The 14,654-nt window shown below is 37.3% G+C and overlaps 1 protein-coding gene across 7 annotated transcripts in view; it reads left to right on the top strand.

The window, feature by feature from the left end:
- The window catches only part of NFIB (nuclear factor I B), a 414,175-nt gene that overhangs the window by 312,792 nt on the left and 86,729 nt on the right, over positions 1-14,654 (top strand). For all 7 annotated transcript variants that reach the window (XM_063455150.1, XM_063455155.1, XM_063455153.1 and 4 more), the window contains exons 4-6: positions 1,934-2,002; positions 7,338-7,458; positions 8,452-8,570. In XM_063455150.1, the coding sequence (XP_063311220.1) occupies positions 1,934-2,002; positions 7,338-7,458; positions 8,452-8,570 (309 nt within the window). The remainder of the gene's footprint in view (positions 1-1,933; positions 2,003-7,337; positions 7,459-8,451; positions 8,571-14,654) is intronic.

The raw sequence follows: 14,654 nt of genomic DNA, 5'->3' as shown, positions 1-14,654 counted from the left end.
ACTTTATGTGGCTGTCCAATCACAGGCTTCCCAATGCAGTATAATGAGAAATTGTTGCACGGCAGGTGCTCTGGGCAGTTTCCTGCCTCTTGAGTTCAGCTCCACTGAACTAACCAAACCAGGAAGCAACCAGTCTGCTTGAAAGCCAAGTTGGTGTAACCAGGTTCATTTATACAGTATAATAAAAAAGAGGAATAATCTTTACACATAAAGCACTTCAACAAGCTAAAATGTTTTAGGGATTTTTGAGTGTCACTTTAGTCTCTGGTAGATAGTTCAGAACTAGTTGTGATTCAGTGTCTATGAGAGACCTAGATACATGAGTAAGGTCTCCAAAAGGTTCCATGTTTCTTCACTTCCCACATATTCATGTTCCCTTTTTAGATAAAAGGCACTACATGTTTATGATAGAAAAAAAAAATCACTTATCTCATGCTGTGTTTGTTTACTTTTTTATTCCAAACACCCCTATGAAGTTTGAACAGGCCATCAGAGGCAGTAGGCCTAAATGGCTTACTGTTTAAAAATGTCTGGAAATATGTTTACTTAAGTGATGAAAAAAGATCGGGTGTAAGTGAAAGAGACAAAGGAAACATGGGCTGTCTACTGCTCCAGCTTAAATCTAGTGTTTTGCTATAAACGAGTTTACCACTTCAAATATCAGAGTCGGAAATTCTGGAGAAACTGCCATATAGTTAGTGCTCCACTGTGGCAGTTCTACTGCTCAGGAATTACTATTATTGGTGACTCGATCTTTAATTCCAGAATAGTTTAACTCTAGCAGTGAATTAGTATTCAATGGTAACAACTTGAGTTTCATATCTTACTTAATTTTCTGAGGCTTGTAATTACAAATATACATACGGTAAGTTCAGTTACAAACTCTGTTATATTTTTAAATATCTTCAGTGAATTGTGAACATTAATAATCATATTGGGTTCTAACCCAAAAGTGCAGCTAACCCTCTAGAAGTGTGGTGGCATACTGGCATAGAATAGATTATTTTGTAAGGAAACAAGGCAGTGTTGTAGCATTTATAGAAACATCATTCTGGAAAAAGACTTTGATATCTATGTATTATTTTTAAGATTGTAATCAGGTATAAGAGGATATTTCTGGTGTCATTACTGTTTATTTTACCTGCAGCTGATGAAATACTTACGCCAGTTTGTTTGACCTGAGGGGTCTTGAAGCCATTACTCATATAGCTATGTACTTGCCAAGACTTGAATAATACGTTCTTAACACTATTGGATTATTTATGCAAGGTACTTCTCATACCAAGCCTAAGTATATAAACTTTGTACAGGTGATTTAGGGATAAATGCAGCATCATTGATCATTTTAGTGATGCCTCAAGTTAACCGACAACTCTGATGAGCATGTTTGACTGTGGTTCTTAGTGATCTAATGTGGGCCCCTGCCTGGGGTTTGAAGGATATGTTGTGTCTGTTTGTACCAGTGGGGGGCAACTGAAATGTAATGGGGATCCATGAGTCATTGACCTGTGACTGACATTATAGCTGAGTGCAGATAGGCACCATTTCTCTTTGGTTAAACAATAAATTCAAATACTATTATGTGGTGTCTCCGTGTTCTGTTTCTCTGTATAACAGGTGAAAAAATCCTATTACACATAATTCATACCTTATTAGCTAATCACAGTGAAATGTGCTTATTTTTCGGCACATTGTAACTAAGTTTAAAATAAAACTGCAATATACTCAATTTATGTCTGCACCCAAAAATATATATTTTTCTATATTTATATATATACATTTAAACATAAAAAATTAAAGCCTTTCTTTCCACGTGCTTTCTTATGGCCCCATTATCTTCCACTATACATATTTGTGGTTTTAGTATTGATTCTGCTCTTTTGATTGCTGTTTCTGGTTAAAATGTAAAATCTACTTTCTTTTCTTTTGTTAGGCTACCTTGAAGACAGTTTTGTAAAGTCTGGAGTCTTCAATGTTTCAGAGCTTGTGCGAGTGTCTAGAAGTAAGTGTGCATTACATTCATTAATTGGAGCATGTTCTTTATTAGAATTGCAGTCAGGAGGTAGCACTTCTTTTTACCTGGGCTCTACCCTTTGCCTATAGACCTTAATATTCCTCGTGCTGGGACAAATAATGTGGCGATACCAAGAAAGAATGATCCACCCAAACCACTAAAATAAATGGGCCATATGAAAAAAGAATAAGAAGTTGCAAAATGAATAATAATAATTATTATAAATTAATAATCATTTAAAGATACATCTGATATTTTCTTCTTGTCTGTGCATCTTGAAGAATAATATCCTAACCAATTTTTACGTTTTTTTTCTTCCCTCATATCTGAGGCAACAGATTCAGTCTGATCTCTTCTGACAGATTCCTCTTGTCCCACTACTGGACATATAGAATCTATTAACATGCTTGGATGTTTGGCCCTTTACAAACTCCAACCCTTTATTCCCAATTCAAGCCAAGTTTCAGCAAATGGAATTTTCTATCACTCAAATAATATGAGTTTTAGAATTGCTCTGGCTAAATCTTTCTAAAACTTAAATACCCATTATTCACTAGGGATCGACCGATTATCAAGTCATATTCCGGATTTTGGGAACTATCGTATCGGCCACTATTAATACTGATATTGCTGATAATGTTAGAGGCGCTCCCCCTTACAAGTCACTCAGTGTAGTGTGGTTGAGCGAAGCAGAGCGGACCACGGTACAGGAGCTTCGGTTTTTCTGTACCCGACCGGACTGACAGCTCGGCCACGCTATTAAAGAGGTAATGAGGCACACCAGGGAGGGGAGAGGACCACTAAGCAGGAGGACTCTTAAGGACAGGGAGGATTAGAAACACTAAGGGGGTGGGGGAATGAGGAGAGGGGCGTGGACCACTAAGGGCCTGGGAAGGGGGGGAGAGGTACACTAAGGGACAGGGAGGGGAGGTGAGGGGAAAGGAAAACTAAGGGACAGGGAGAGGTACACTAAGAGACAGGGAAGGGAGGGAAGGGGAGGGGAGAGGAAGGGAGAGGAACACTAAATATTTTTGAAAACATAAAAAAATCTGACTGGCATGTATATTTTGTGCATTCACCACTTAATAAAAAAAAAAAAGATTTGCTAAAAAAAAATTAAATAAGCATGTTCAGTAAACAGTAGATTTGTGTAGAAATTGTTTCTTTTTTAAAAACAGTAAATGTATATCGGTATCAGTAAGTTATCGGCTATCAGCCTAAAAGTTCACAGATTATCTGTATCGGCTCTAAAAAATCATCATCAGTTGATCCCTATTCTTTAGACAATACTTGTATGGAAATGCCTAGTCCTGTTTTTCAATAGTCCTAAGGAAGCAGTTTTATATGATTACCACCATGCTGAAATTATGAGCAAGCTAAAATTATTTTTGCTTAAAAAAATCAAATATAATATCTAAACTCCTGTTTTTTTCCCTAATGTGAAACATCTTTATTTGAAAAATAAATCTACAGATATTTGGCAAACTTTTAAAATTAGGTTTCAGTTAACTGTTCTGGGTGGGTGTTTGCATTAATTGTCTTTAGTTGTTTGTTTGTTTATTTTTTTGTTTTTGTTTTTTATTAAAAATAATTAATCTAGCTCCATACTATTGCTTTCTAGCTTTCTGCCTTCCCAACCTGCACATGTTTCCTTTCTTCTAATATGCCTGTGGAGCATGGGTATTCAAGGATTTATGTGATAAACTCTTATTTGCTTTAAAACATTAAGGAGCATTGTGACTAGCTCAGTCACCTTTCCAGAGTGCAAGATTGAACATAAAGTAATTTTAGGTTGCCACCCAGCACCCAATGATTAGACAAACGTCCCAAAACCATAATCCTTCTTGGCCCCATTTAATATGTGGAGAATGAAGAGTGGGTGGGCTGCTTTCTGTCCAAGAACTACAATGCATGGGAGTATCTGTATTTTTTTTAAATTTTTTTTTATTTTTTTATGTGATTTACAGTCTTACGTATCCTAAAAAATTAGGGTTCAATAATGTTCTTAAAGGGACACTGTAGTCACCAGAACAACTATAGCTTATTGTATTTGTTCTGGTGAGTAGAATCATTCCCGTCAGGCCTTTTGCTGTAAACACTGTCTTTTCAGAGAAAATGCAGTGTTAACATTGCATCCTAGTGATAACTCCACTGGCCACTCCTCAGATGGCTACTAGAGGTGCTTCCTGGTGCAGTGTGCACACTGTGCAGAACTGCCATTCAGTGTCCCAACCCTCTGCATGCAGACACTAAACTTTCCTCATATGGATGTATTGATTCAATTCATCTCTATGAGGAGATGCTGATTCACCAGGGCTGTGTTTGGCTTGTGCTGGCTCTGTCCCTGATCTGCCTAATTGACAGTCTCAGCCAATCCTATGGGGAAGCATAGTGATTGGCTCAGACCACCACTCTGATGATGTCAGCAGTCAGAGGCAGTTCAGAGGCAGACTTGAATACAAGTAAGATTTTACTATATTTAGGGAGGTAAGAGGCGGTCATGGGGGCTAGATGGTGGTTTTAATATGATAGGGTCACAAATACATGTTTGTGTTCCTGAATCTATAGTGTTACTTTAATGTGCCTTCTCCTTTATTCTTTTAGAGTCTTACATACTGCCAAACTGATATTAGCCCTTAAAGCGACATTATAGTCACTAGATCAACTTTAGCATAATGAAGCAGTTTTGGTGTAGAGATCATGCCCATGCAGTCTCTCAGCTCAACACTGCCATTTAGGAGTTAAATCACTTTGTTTATGCAACCCTAGTCATACCTCCCTACATGTGACTTACACAGCCTTCCGGAACACTTCTTGTAAAGAGTCATCTAATGTTTACACTTTCTTTATTGCACAGTCTTTTTAATTTAGGATTTCTTATCTCCTACTCTGTTAATAGCTTGCTAGACCATGCATGTGATTAAAGTTCAATTTACAGAGCAGGCGATAGAAATTGTCAAAGTAAGTTAACATCTGATTGGAAATGAAACAATTTTTTCATGCAGGTTGTGTCAGTCACAGGCAGGGGAGGCGTGACTAGAGCTGCATGAACATAAACAAAAGTGATTTAACGTCCAAATGACAGAATTGAGCAGTGAAACTTAAGAGGCATGATCTATACACCAAAACTGCTTCATTAAACCAAAGTTATTTTCCTACCTATAGTATCCCTTTAAAGTTAATACTGCCAAGCTTCTCTGTTCTTGCATTTCTTTAATCTCCAGTATTCCTCAAACCACAAGAGACTGTGGTGTGCTGTTCCAGTCAACAGAAGTCAGGAATCCATGCAGTTTACATGCCATTCTTTAGGTAGATACGGCCTGAGAATACTAGTTCACTTGGGATTTTGCGTGGTTTAACACACATGAAAGGCCTTATTCATCCTATGTGTTTCTCAAGGGATCTTGTTTGCTCGCGGTCCCCGTTAAATAGGGGATTAAAATAGTTTGTTGATATTAAGCCATTTGAGCTGGCAGCTGTGCACTCTTCTCTCAGGTACGAGTGTAGCATTTAATAGGCATCTCTATAGAAGATAGAGGGGAGAACCCCTCTATAGATATCCAAAAATGTAAAGAATCCACCTCTATCAGCAGAATGTCACTTTACAACAAGGCTAATTGAGAAGCCTATCTGCGTATAGTTGAGTGGGGCCTGGGGATGTAACCCAGTAGCACTGATTGATGTACTACTGTACTGGGCATTTTGAACAATGTTATTGTTCAAGAAAAATGAAGCTACTGGTCACACTCAATTAATCTTGGATGCTATTAGGAAATAACTGTATTATATGTAAATTGCTGATCCCATAATCTGGTTGGAAACCTCACATGAAATGCATATTATGCAGAAAGGTTTTCAAACATAAAAAAATGTTTTAGAACTAAAGGTACACAAAGATGTTCAATTGGATTTTAAAAGAATATGGTTCTAATTGTTTATTTACATTATGCTTCTTTGAATGATCCTTATCATAATTTAAAGGAAGGGGAGTTTTACTTACCATACTTTTTAACACCAGTGTTCCCTCCCTATTTAGGTGTCATTCCCAGCCCCCCGGTAAGGGGTCCAGAAGGGGAGTTTTACTTACCTTATTTCTTAACACTAGTGTTCCCTACCTATTTAGGTGTCATTCCCAGCCCCCCGTAAGGGGCCCAGAAGGGGATTTTTACTTACCTTACTTCTTAACACCAGTGTTCACTACCTATTTAGGTGTCATTCCAAGCCCCCCGTAAGGGGCCCAGAAGGGGATTTTTACTTACCTTACTTCTTAACACCAGTGTTCACTACCTATTTAGGTGTCATTCCAAGCCCCCCGTAAGGGGACTAGAAGGGGAGTTTTACTTACCTTACTTCCCTTGCTGAGCTGGTCTCGCTGATGATCTTAGCCAATTCAATGATTCCCCATAGAGAGGCATCGGGAGGCAAGTGGACATGGGCAGCAAACTGTTGCGCTGCTTTAATCAAACGCTTTCTAGGAGCAATGTATGATTAAGAACCGATTCTTTGTTTCTTACAAGTGAAGAGCCTGTAGTGGCTTTTAGGAGGACAGCCACTAATAATGTGTTTAACCCTGCAATAAATACCTTGCAGTTTCTACTAATCTGCAATGTTTTATATTGCAGGTTTAAAACTAAAGGGCCATTGCGCCCAGGCCACTTCATTGAGTAGAAGTGGTATGGATGCCTCTAGTGGTCCTTGAAATATTTTGAAAGGCTTTCTTTCGCAAATGTAATGCATTCCAACATTATTAATTTAATGTATGACCCTTCTTTCTGGAGGTTTGTTAATTAGCTAATGCTTAAAGGGATACTGTAGTGCTAGGAATTTAAATCTGGGGGTGGGAATGGGGGTCTAATGCACATGTGCGGCGAACACTGCAAGCGCATTAGGCCCTCGACATAGGAAAGAATTGCTGCCATGCTTTCCTATGGGCATGTTAGTGACACTGGATGTCTTCATGAAGAGTGTCAGGAATGCATATTAAACAGTGAGTTTACAATTAAATTGCACAGTCTGTAAGAAAATAGCATCTTACTGTTTAGTGACTAAACTGTCTTGTTTTACAGGAATCCTTTTAGTCAGAAAAATATCAGCACCTTTAAGTAGTTTCAACTGACAAGCTGTCAGTTTTAAACAGATTAAATGGCAGATATAGACTGTAAAATGTTAGTTTTCAATTTTGGTAAATAAATTGCATGTTGATATAGTTTCATAGTATGTGTATTTACGCATTGTTAAAAAGTACCTACTGTTTATTCTGTCTTCGCATAACTCTAAATTCAGTTTTGGCAGGTAAATTGCTCATTGTTCTTTTGTCTTCTAGCTCCCATAACACAGGGCTCTGGAGTCAATTTCCCCATTGGTGAGCCACTAAACCAGCCATACTATCATGACCTGAACTCAGCAGTCAGCTTACAGCGGTCCCTGTCTTCACCACCAAGCAGGTAAATATTAAACTGCATCTTATGGTTAATGCGTAGCTTCACAGCAGAATCAGAATTCTTTCAGAATTCTTTCAGAGAGAATTCCTGTTCTCAAATGAACACTCCCCCCTCCCGTCAAAGTTGAAAAAAAAACACACACCCATATATATATACACACACACACACACACACACACACTATTTAGTAGATATACCCATGATGAAAACATGTCGATATTTAATAATGCATTTTTACATTGGGAATATATCTGCACGACGCTTAATGTACTGGTTTTGGTGCATAGACCCTGTCCTTTTTTCAGTTTACAAACATTGCCATGAAATAGCAATGTTTATATTTGTCCAAAACCACAATTTTTCATACAGCAATTAATAGCTACTTTTATTTGTTCTTTTAAGTTTATCGTATAATTATTCTTATGTATAGAGTGAAAATATCTTGTTAACCCCTTAAACCTGCGACCTGCAAAATGTGTTTTTCAAATCATATCTGTCACTTATTTAAATGTTATAAAATGTACAGTAGTGCATTGTTGGACGATACAGTTGTGTCAGTTGCTAATTTCCAAAAACAATAACATCAACTACTGTAGAATACTCGATTTTTGAAATGGCTAATTTACTCAGGGTGTAAAAAGTTAAACACTGGAAAATGCTGCATTAAATTGAATAGAAACAGAAAGATTACTTAAAATGTTGTTAGTTTTCTTGCAATCTTGCCATTCAGGGAGATTTACAAGTGCTTGTATTAAATCCTGATGCTTAGTCATAAGTTTATCCAGAAATATGTTATGGGTATAATTCAGTGTCAGATGTTTCCCATACACATTTACATTACTCTTTATGTAACTGTGTATCTCATACTTACATGTTGCATATGTATGACAAAAATCAAATGTGTTTTACATTCTCAGGGAACATCTGCATAATAATCTTGAATGATCCTGCAATCTTAAAGCTAACAATAAGAACTATTTCCTTTCTTTTGAATTAGCAAAAGACCCAAGACCATTTCAATAGATGAGAATATGGAACCAAGTCCCACGGGGGATTTCTACCCTTCTCCAAATTCACCAGCAGCTGGAAGTCGGTCGTGGCATGACAGAGATCAAGGTAATTTACATACACGCTGCATACACGCTGACTGGTGTGAGCATTCAGTAGCAAACAACACAGAGGAAGTCATCTGCACATGGTCTGAAAGAAGGTATCTTAGGTTTGGGGGCTTCTGATGGGCCTCAAGCTTATCTGAATAACTCATAAGTTTTTATCAGGACGTGTCTCATGAATGAGTCATATACAGCTGCCCCAAGAAAATGTTACACAGCAGTGTTTTACAGTAATCTTTATGAGCACAAACAGAGTTTGTCCTGTAATTGTTTTTAATATATTTTAAATGCATGTCAGTATTTATATGCACTAACGCCCCTAGGCATTTCTATATACTTTATAATGTTCAGAGATACACTTGTGTTCAGTTTTAATAAAACTAAAACCCAAATCATAGTGAGCTTATCATTTGTACACAAGTCATTTAAGAGGGTTGGGATGTTCTAAGTCTTAAATGGTCACTCCAACCACCATGACCACTTCTGATTTTAAAATTGTTGTAGGAGTCAGTATGTGCAGTGTTTCAGGTTTCAGAGCTTCCCCTTGCAGGCAGATGTCCCCTTCCACCCATGCTACTTTTATGCAGAAATGTATTCCTAATACTATAGGGTGCCTCTTCCTCCACATCCCTCGCACCCAGTAATTAAAGTGTTAAAAAATATTTTTTCACTTACCAGTTCCCAGCACAGAGGTCCCTCAACGCTGACTCTGTTTCCTCCTCTTGAGCTGTCCTGCCAATAGGGCACTCTAATGTGCATGTGCGGTTAGTGCAGCACACGCTTTAGACCTTCCCCATAGAAAAGCATTGATTTAATGTTATCCTATGGTGATTTTGAAGTCACTGGTTGTCCTCAGGCAAAGTGTGAGTATGTCCAGCAACATTTCACAGAAATAAACTCTGTGAGTGTTTAGACAGCCACTAGAGGTTGTCTTAAGCCTGCAATGTAAACATGGCAATTTCTCTAAAACTGCAATATTTTACATGGCAGGGCTAAGGGAACAATGAGATGAAGTGGTCTGTATGGCTATAGTGTCCCTTTAAATATGCCACATCTAGCTCTCCTTGGACAAAGGTTTCGAAACCTGACCCTACATATGTCACGTATCAGCAAGGGTAGCTCTTTTAAAAAGCTTGTTCTCTCTGTGCTGTTATAAGTGAACATAGTATTGAAGAAATATCACATTAATGAATTGACAAACATTGATTAGATAACAACCAAAAATTAAAAAGACAACAATCAAAAATTAAAAAACATAAAAAAATCTCTGAAGTAGGCACAAGATTTTATTTTACAGTACTCATCTTTATCTGCCACATAAGAAAAAATATTAATGCTATTTCACTAAAAGCAAAAGTACTTATATTTTTAAATGATTTAAAATTGTTATTGAAGTTTTTTACATAAAAGAGCATTACTTATTTATAGACACTTTTTCATAGCAGTTATGTTCCTTATAGTACTAGCTCGCACGTCTGTTGATCTATACACAAAAATGAAAATCTCTTCATGCTATCTCTGGAAGATGTGAGTTAGAGTGTTTTAATTAATATCTAACATAGTATGTTGTTTTATGAAGCTCAGAAGCATGTTTTAATTTGCAAGACAGTTTAGCAAAGAAGAGTTGAGCAAAGTCATTTTATTCCTCTCAGTAAAGCAAAGTATTTGTAGCACTAATGACACCATTAGAGCAATCTTTTATTGGTTCCTTTTTCCTAGCAGTTACTTAATTGTATTATCCATTTGGTATTATCATAGCTATTTCTCAGAAGGCAGAAACATAACAAATTGTCTGAGTACTTCATTAGAGAGCATCTTTAAAATATTGACATTACGATGAAGATTCATTGTGAACTGGATTGGGAACTGCATGCTGTACATTTAAACAGCCACACTTAAAGAGGAACTGTTATAAAAAAAAAAATGCTTTGCGGTAGCATATGCTAATATATGGTACTTGGCAAAGTTTTACTGGCTAGAACCATTTAGTTCAAAATATATTTTAATCAGTTATACAGGTCAGTTGCTGTATTACAAGTCAACTGCTGTCATAGGATAATTTACTTAGGAGCCTACAGTGAAGGAAGGAGGTTAACCAGCAGTAAGCACACAAACAAAGTAATGCTACTTTTACACACACACGCACACACACACTTGCTTTTTGCCCTCTTGATTAAAAACAGAACTTGCACATTTACACCTATAAGCAAAATGTATTACAGATGGAGTAAAATTAATATACAAAGCAGGTATATAAACAAACAATAAAATAATTTAATTGTCTCAAATTTTGCAAATCTCATAATTTTCATCCAGAGGTTTTAGACTTCTATCTCTTCCATCTAGAGCTGAGTTGGCAAATCTTTACAAGTAGTCTATTTAGGCCTACGTTTCCTAGCTTTCTCTTTTAGGAAATATTATTGTGAAGTCTATGGTTATTTGTATATATCTTAACTCTTCTCTTGTGTTATTATTAATTTATTATTATGGATATTATTATTAAGGAACATTGCCATAAGCATGGCAGTGGTTATGGTGTCAGGAGTGCTCTAACATCCCCATTTGTAAGTTTTCAAACTGTTCAAAGGATGGTTTAACCTCTTGAGGTCATCTAGGCCATGCTCCCTTCCGTCAGTGCTTCCCACACAGAGTCAGGGAGAGCTAATAGACTCTCCTGCTTAGGAAATTCCATCTGACGGTAATGAATGCAGGGAGCAGTGCTTGGAAAACCACATGTACGGAATCAAGCAAATTCTAAATGTATGTCAGTTTAAAGGAGCACTGACACATTTGGGTTTTTCATATATGATAGAATCTTTATGAAGAGCTCACAATAAGCGCCCTGGTGTGATGATGATTGCATCTGCCACCAATTGTCATCACCTGGACAAGAGATGTGAATTCTTCCCTTTTCAACTGAAGGAACCTTGCAAGTCCACTTGAAATTAGTGTAATGAATAAAAATCAACCATTCAGCTTAAACTGTTTATTAAATGGTAGAATATATTTATTTCACTAATTTGAAATGCATTTGCCAGGTTACACTTTAAAACTCTAAATCTGCATTGTAATATTATCTTTTTTAAATGGTCCTCTATTTGGCACGTTTTATTGACTTACCTTGTAGAATATTGTAATATTACAACTGGGGATCGACCGATTATCGGTCTGGACGATATTCGGTATTTTGGGCAATAACGATATGATATTGCCGATAATACATAACAGGACCGCCGGGCCCATTAGAAGCCCGGCGGTCCTGGGGGGCCCAGCATACGTTAGTTTTATGAATACTTACCTTCCCAGCAGCTCCCTTCAGCTCCCCTGTGTAAATCTCGCGAGTACCGTGGCCGTCAGAGCGTTGCCACGGGTTACCATGGCAATACTCTGCAGGGCACACAGGCCGCGAGAGTTAGACAGGGAAGCTGAAGGGAGCTGCTGGGAAGGTAAGTAAGCGCTTGCTGTGGGCCCACTCTGTACTTTCCATGCCACTGGTCCACCAGGGAATGGCATACCCCCCCTCTCGGGCCAAGGAAAAAGCAGGGAGGGGGGACTAAAAAAATAATATTTTTTTTTTTTTTTAATAAATTAAAAATTGCCCACTCCCCCCCAAATTACATACCTACAGAAACACACACACACTACACAAAAAAAAACACACACACACACACTGCATTATATAAAAACACTACACAAACAAACTACATTATAAACACACACTACACAAACACACACACACACTGCATTATATAAACACACTGTATTCACTATACATACACACACTACACAAACACACTGCATTCACTTTACGTACACTACACACTGCATTCACTTTACGCACACACTGCATTCACTTTACACACACACTGCATTCACTTTACACACACTACACAAACACACACTCTGCATTCATTATACACACACTACACAAACACTGTATTCACTATACACACTACACAAACACACTCTGCATTAATTATATACACACTACACAAATACACACTGCATCCACTAAACACACTGCATCCACTACACGTGGCATGTTTATTTTGTGCATTTACCTTTAGAAATATTTTTTTGTTTTTTTTCAAATGGTAAATGTACAGAATATCGGTAAGTTATCTGCTATCGGCCTGAAAGTTCACAGCTTATCGGTATCGTCTCTAAAAAAAAATCAATATTGGTCGATCCCTAATTACAACCTTTAACACTAGCAGTTATTGTCTGAGGAGTGCATAAGTAAACTAGATACGTCCTTATCTTTCTAACTCTCCTCTACTCTCTCCCCTCCCGCTATTCTCTCACAATTAAAGTTACCATAATGATTTATTTAGACTTTTTCATTCTTAGCATTAATAAGCTGCAGATTTCAAGAGCTTGTCCTCTGAGGCTTGTTGAGCCTTACCTGGGCCAATTTTTAATGGGCAGCTTGGGTATACTCCATGACCTGCTTAATGTAGATATTAATTAGCTTCTCTTTATTTCATGCCTTGTTTAATACACAATGTATATTTTTAGTGAGATTGTTCTCAGTAAGTCTAGGAATATTTGCCTGCTATAAACCAAGTATTGGAATCTATCATGGGAAAGGAGCTTGCTTTTTTAATTAATAATTCCTCTTATCGTGTTGATGTCATTACATAATAATTTTACAAAGATTTACTGAGTGCTAATACTGGGATTATACGAACAGCAATTTAAAAGCTATCACCACAAATGAAAATGTGAGGAACAAAATCTGTTTTTATTTTCCAATGAAATATGCAAAAAATTTCATAGAGTTAGTAAACTACTTTTTTTGTTTATTTAAGCAAACAGAAGATTAAATCCTGACATATTTAAATTTGCTCCTATAAAATAATTTTATTTGTATAGTTGTTGTTGTTCTTTTGCCTTTTCCTCTAAATTCAAACCTTTGCTTTTGATTACATTATATGACTTCAATATTCAATATTCAATTTACATTTTTCTTCAGAATATGTTATATTGAATCTTCAATATAGCAGAGACTTGGTCAGTGAGATTTGTTTCAAATTAAGAGCATTTTTCTGACTAGACCTCATATATTTCTAGTCCTATAAACATTTAAAACACTATGATATCTTGATACTCAATCATTCATATTGCTTGTTTGTTATTAGTGTTAACATTGGTAAATCTCCAGAGTATGCTATATTTTTAGAACATAGTGTTCTGTAGGGACATATCCCCTTTAACCTTCTGAGCACTTAATATAACAACCAATGACCAATGACATTTACTATTCTCTAAAAAGAGCAGCAGGAGAAACCAAGATAAACACTGCAAAGGTCACACAATATATGAATGGTAAAAGTGTTGTTTGTGCCATTTATTACAAAAACATATTAAAGGAACACTATGCACCCAGACCACTTCATCTCATTGAAGTGGTTTGGGCATACTTTCCCTGTCACCCTTTGCCCTGCAATGTAAAAACATTGCAGTTTTAGAGAAACTACAATGTTTTCATTGCAGTACTAAGACTGCCTCTAGTGGTAGAGATGTTACGTGAGGTTTGACTTTGTGAAATGATGCTGGATGTGCTCATGCTCTGTATGAGGACATACAGCACCAGAGAAAACCCCATAGGAAAGCATTCTCGTGGAGAAGGTCTAATGCTAGTGCGGTGCTCGTTGCGCATGCACATTGGTTTCCCCATTAGCTGACATCAAAGGAGGCAGACACGAGCCAGCCTGAGGGACAATTGGATATCATATCCTGTCCAGTATTCTTGCCAAATTGATACCCATGTCTGGAGGGAACATAGTGAGAACCCATAGCACTCTGCTCACTTCCACACTGGACCACGAGGAAGGAGTGGTGTGTATATTTGATTTACCTGCTTCATTGGTTAAATGGCAGCATTCATTAATGCCTGCCTCCAATGTGCCTCCAAAATCCTTTTTATATATACATACCTTGCAACCGTCATGAAGGAATTTCACAAAAACCTGTGGGCAGTGCCTCCAAGTTGCCTGAATGCAGTGGGGAAGTTTGAGCTGTGCAATACTGCAGCACTGAGATGAACACATTTTGCTAATCAGGTGGAAAGAGTTCTGATGTGCTC

Source organism: Pelobates fuscus, chromosome 5 (assembly GCF_036172605.1).
Source record: "Pelobates fuscus isolate aPelFus1 chromosome 5, aPelFus1.pri, whole genome shotgun sequence".
NCBI lineage: Eukaryota > Metazoa > Chordata > Amphibia > Anura > Pelobatidae > Pelobates > Pelobates fuscus.
The sequence above is the reverse complement of the archived record's forward strand: the minus strand, read 5'-3'. Positions and strand labels throughout refer to the sequence as shown.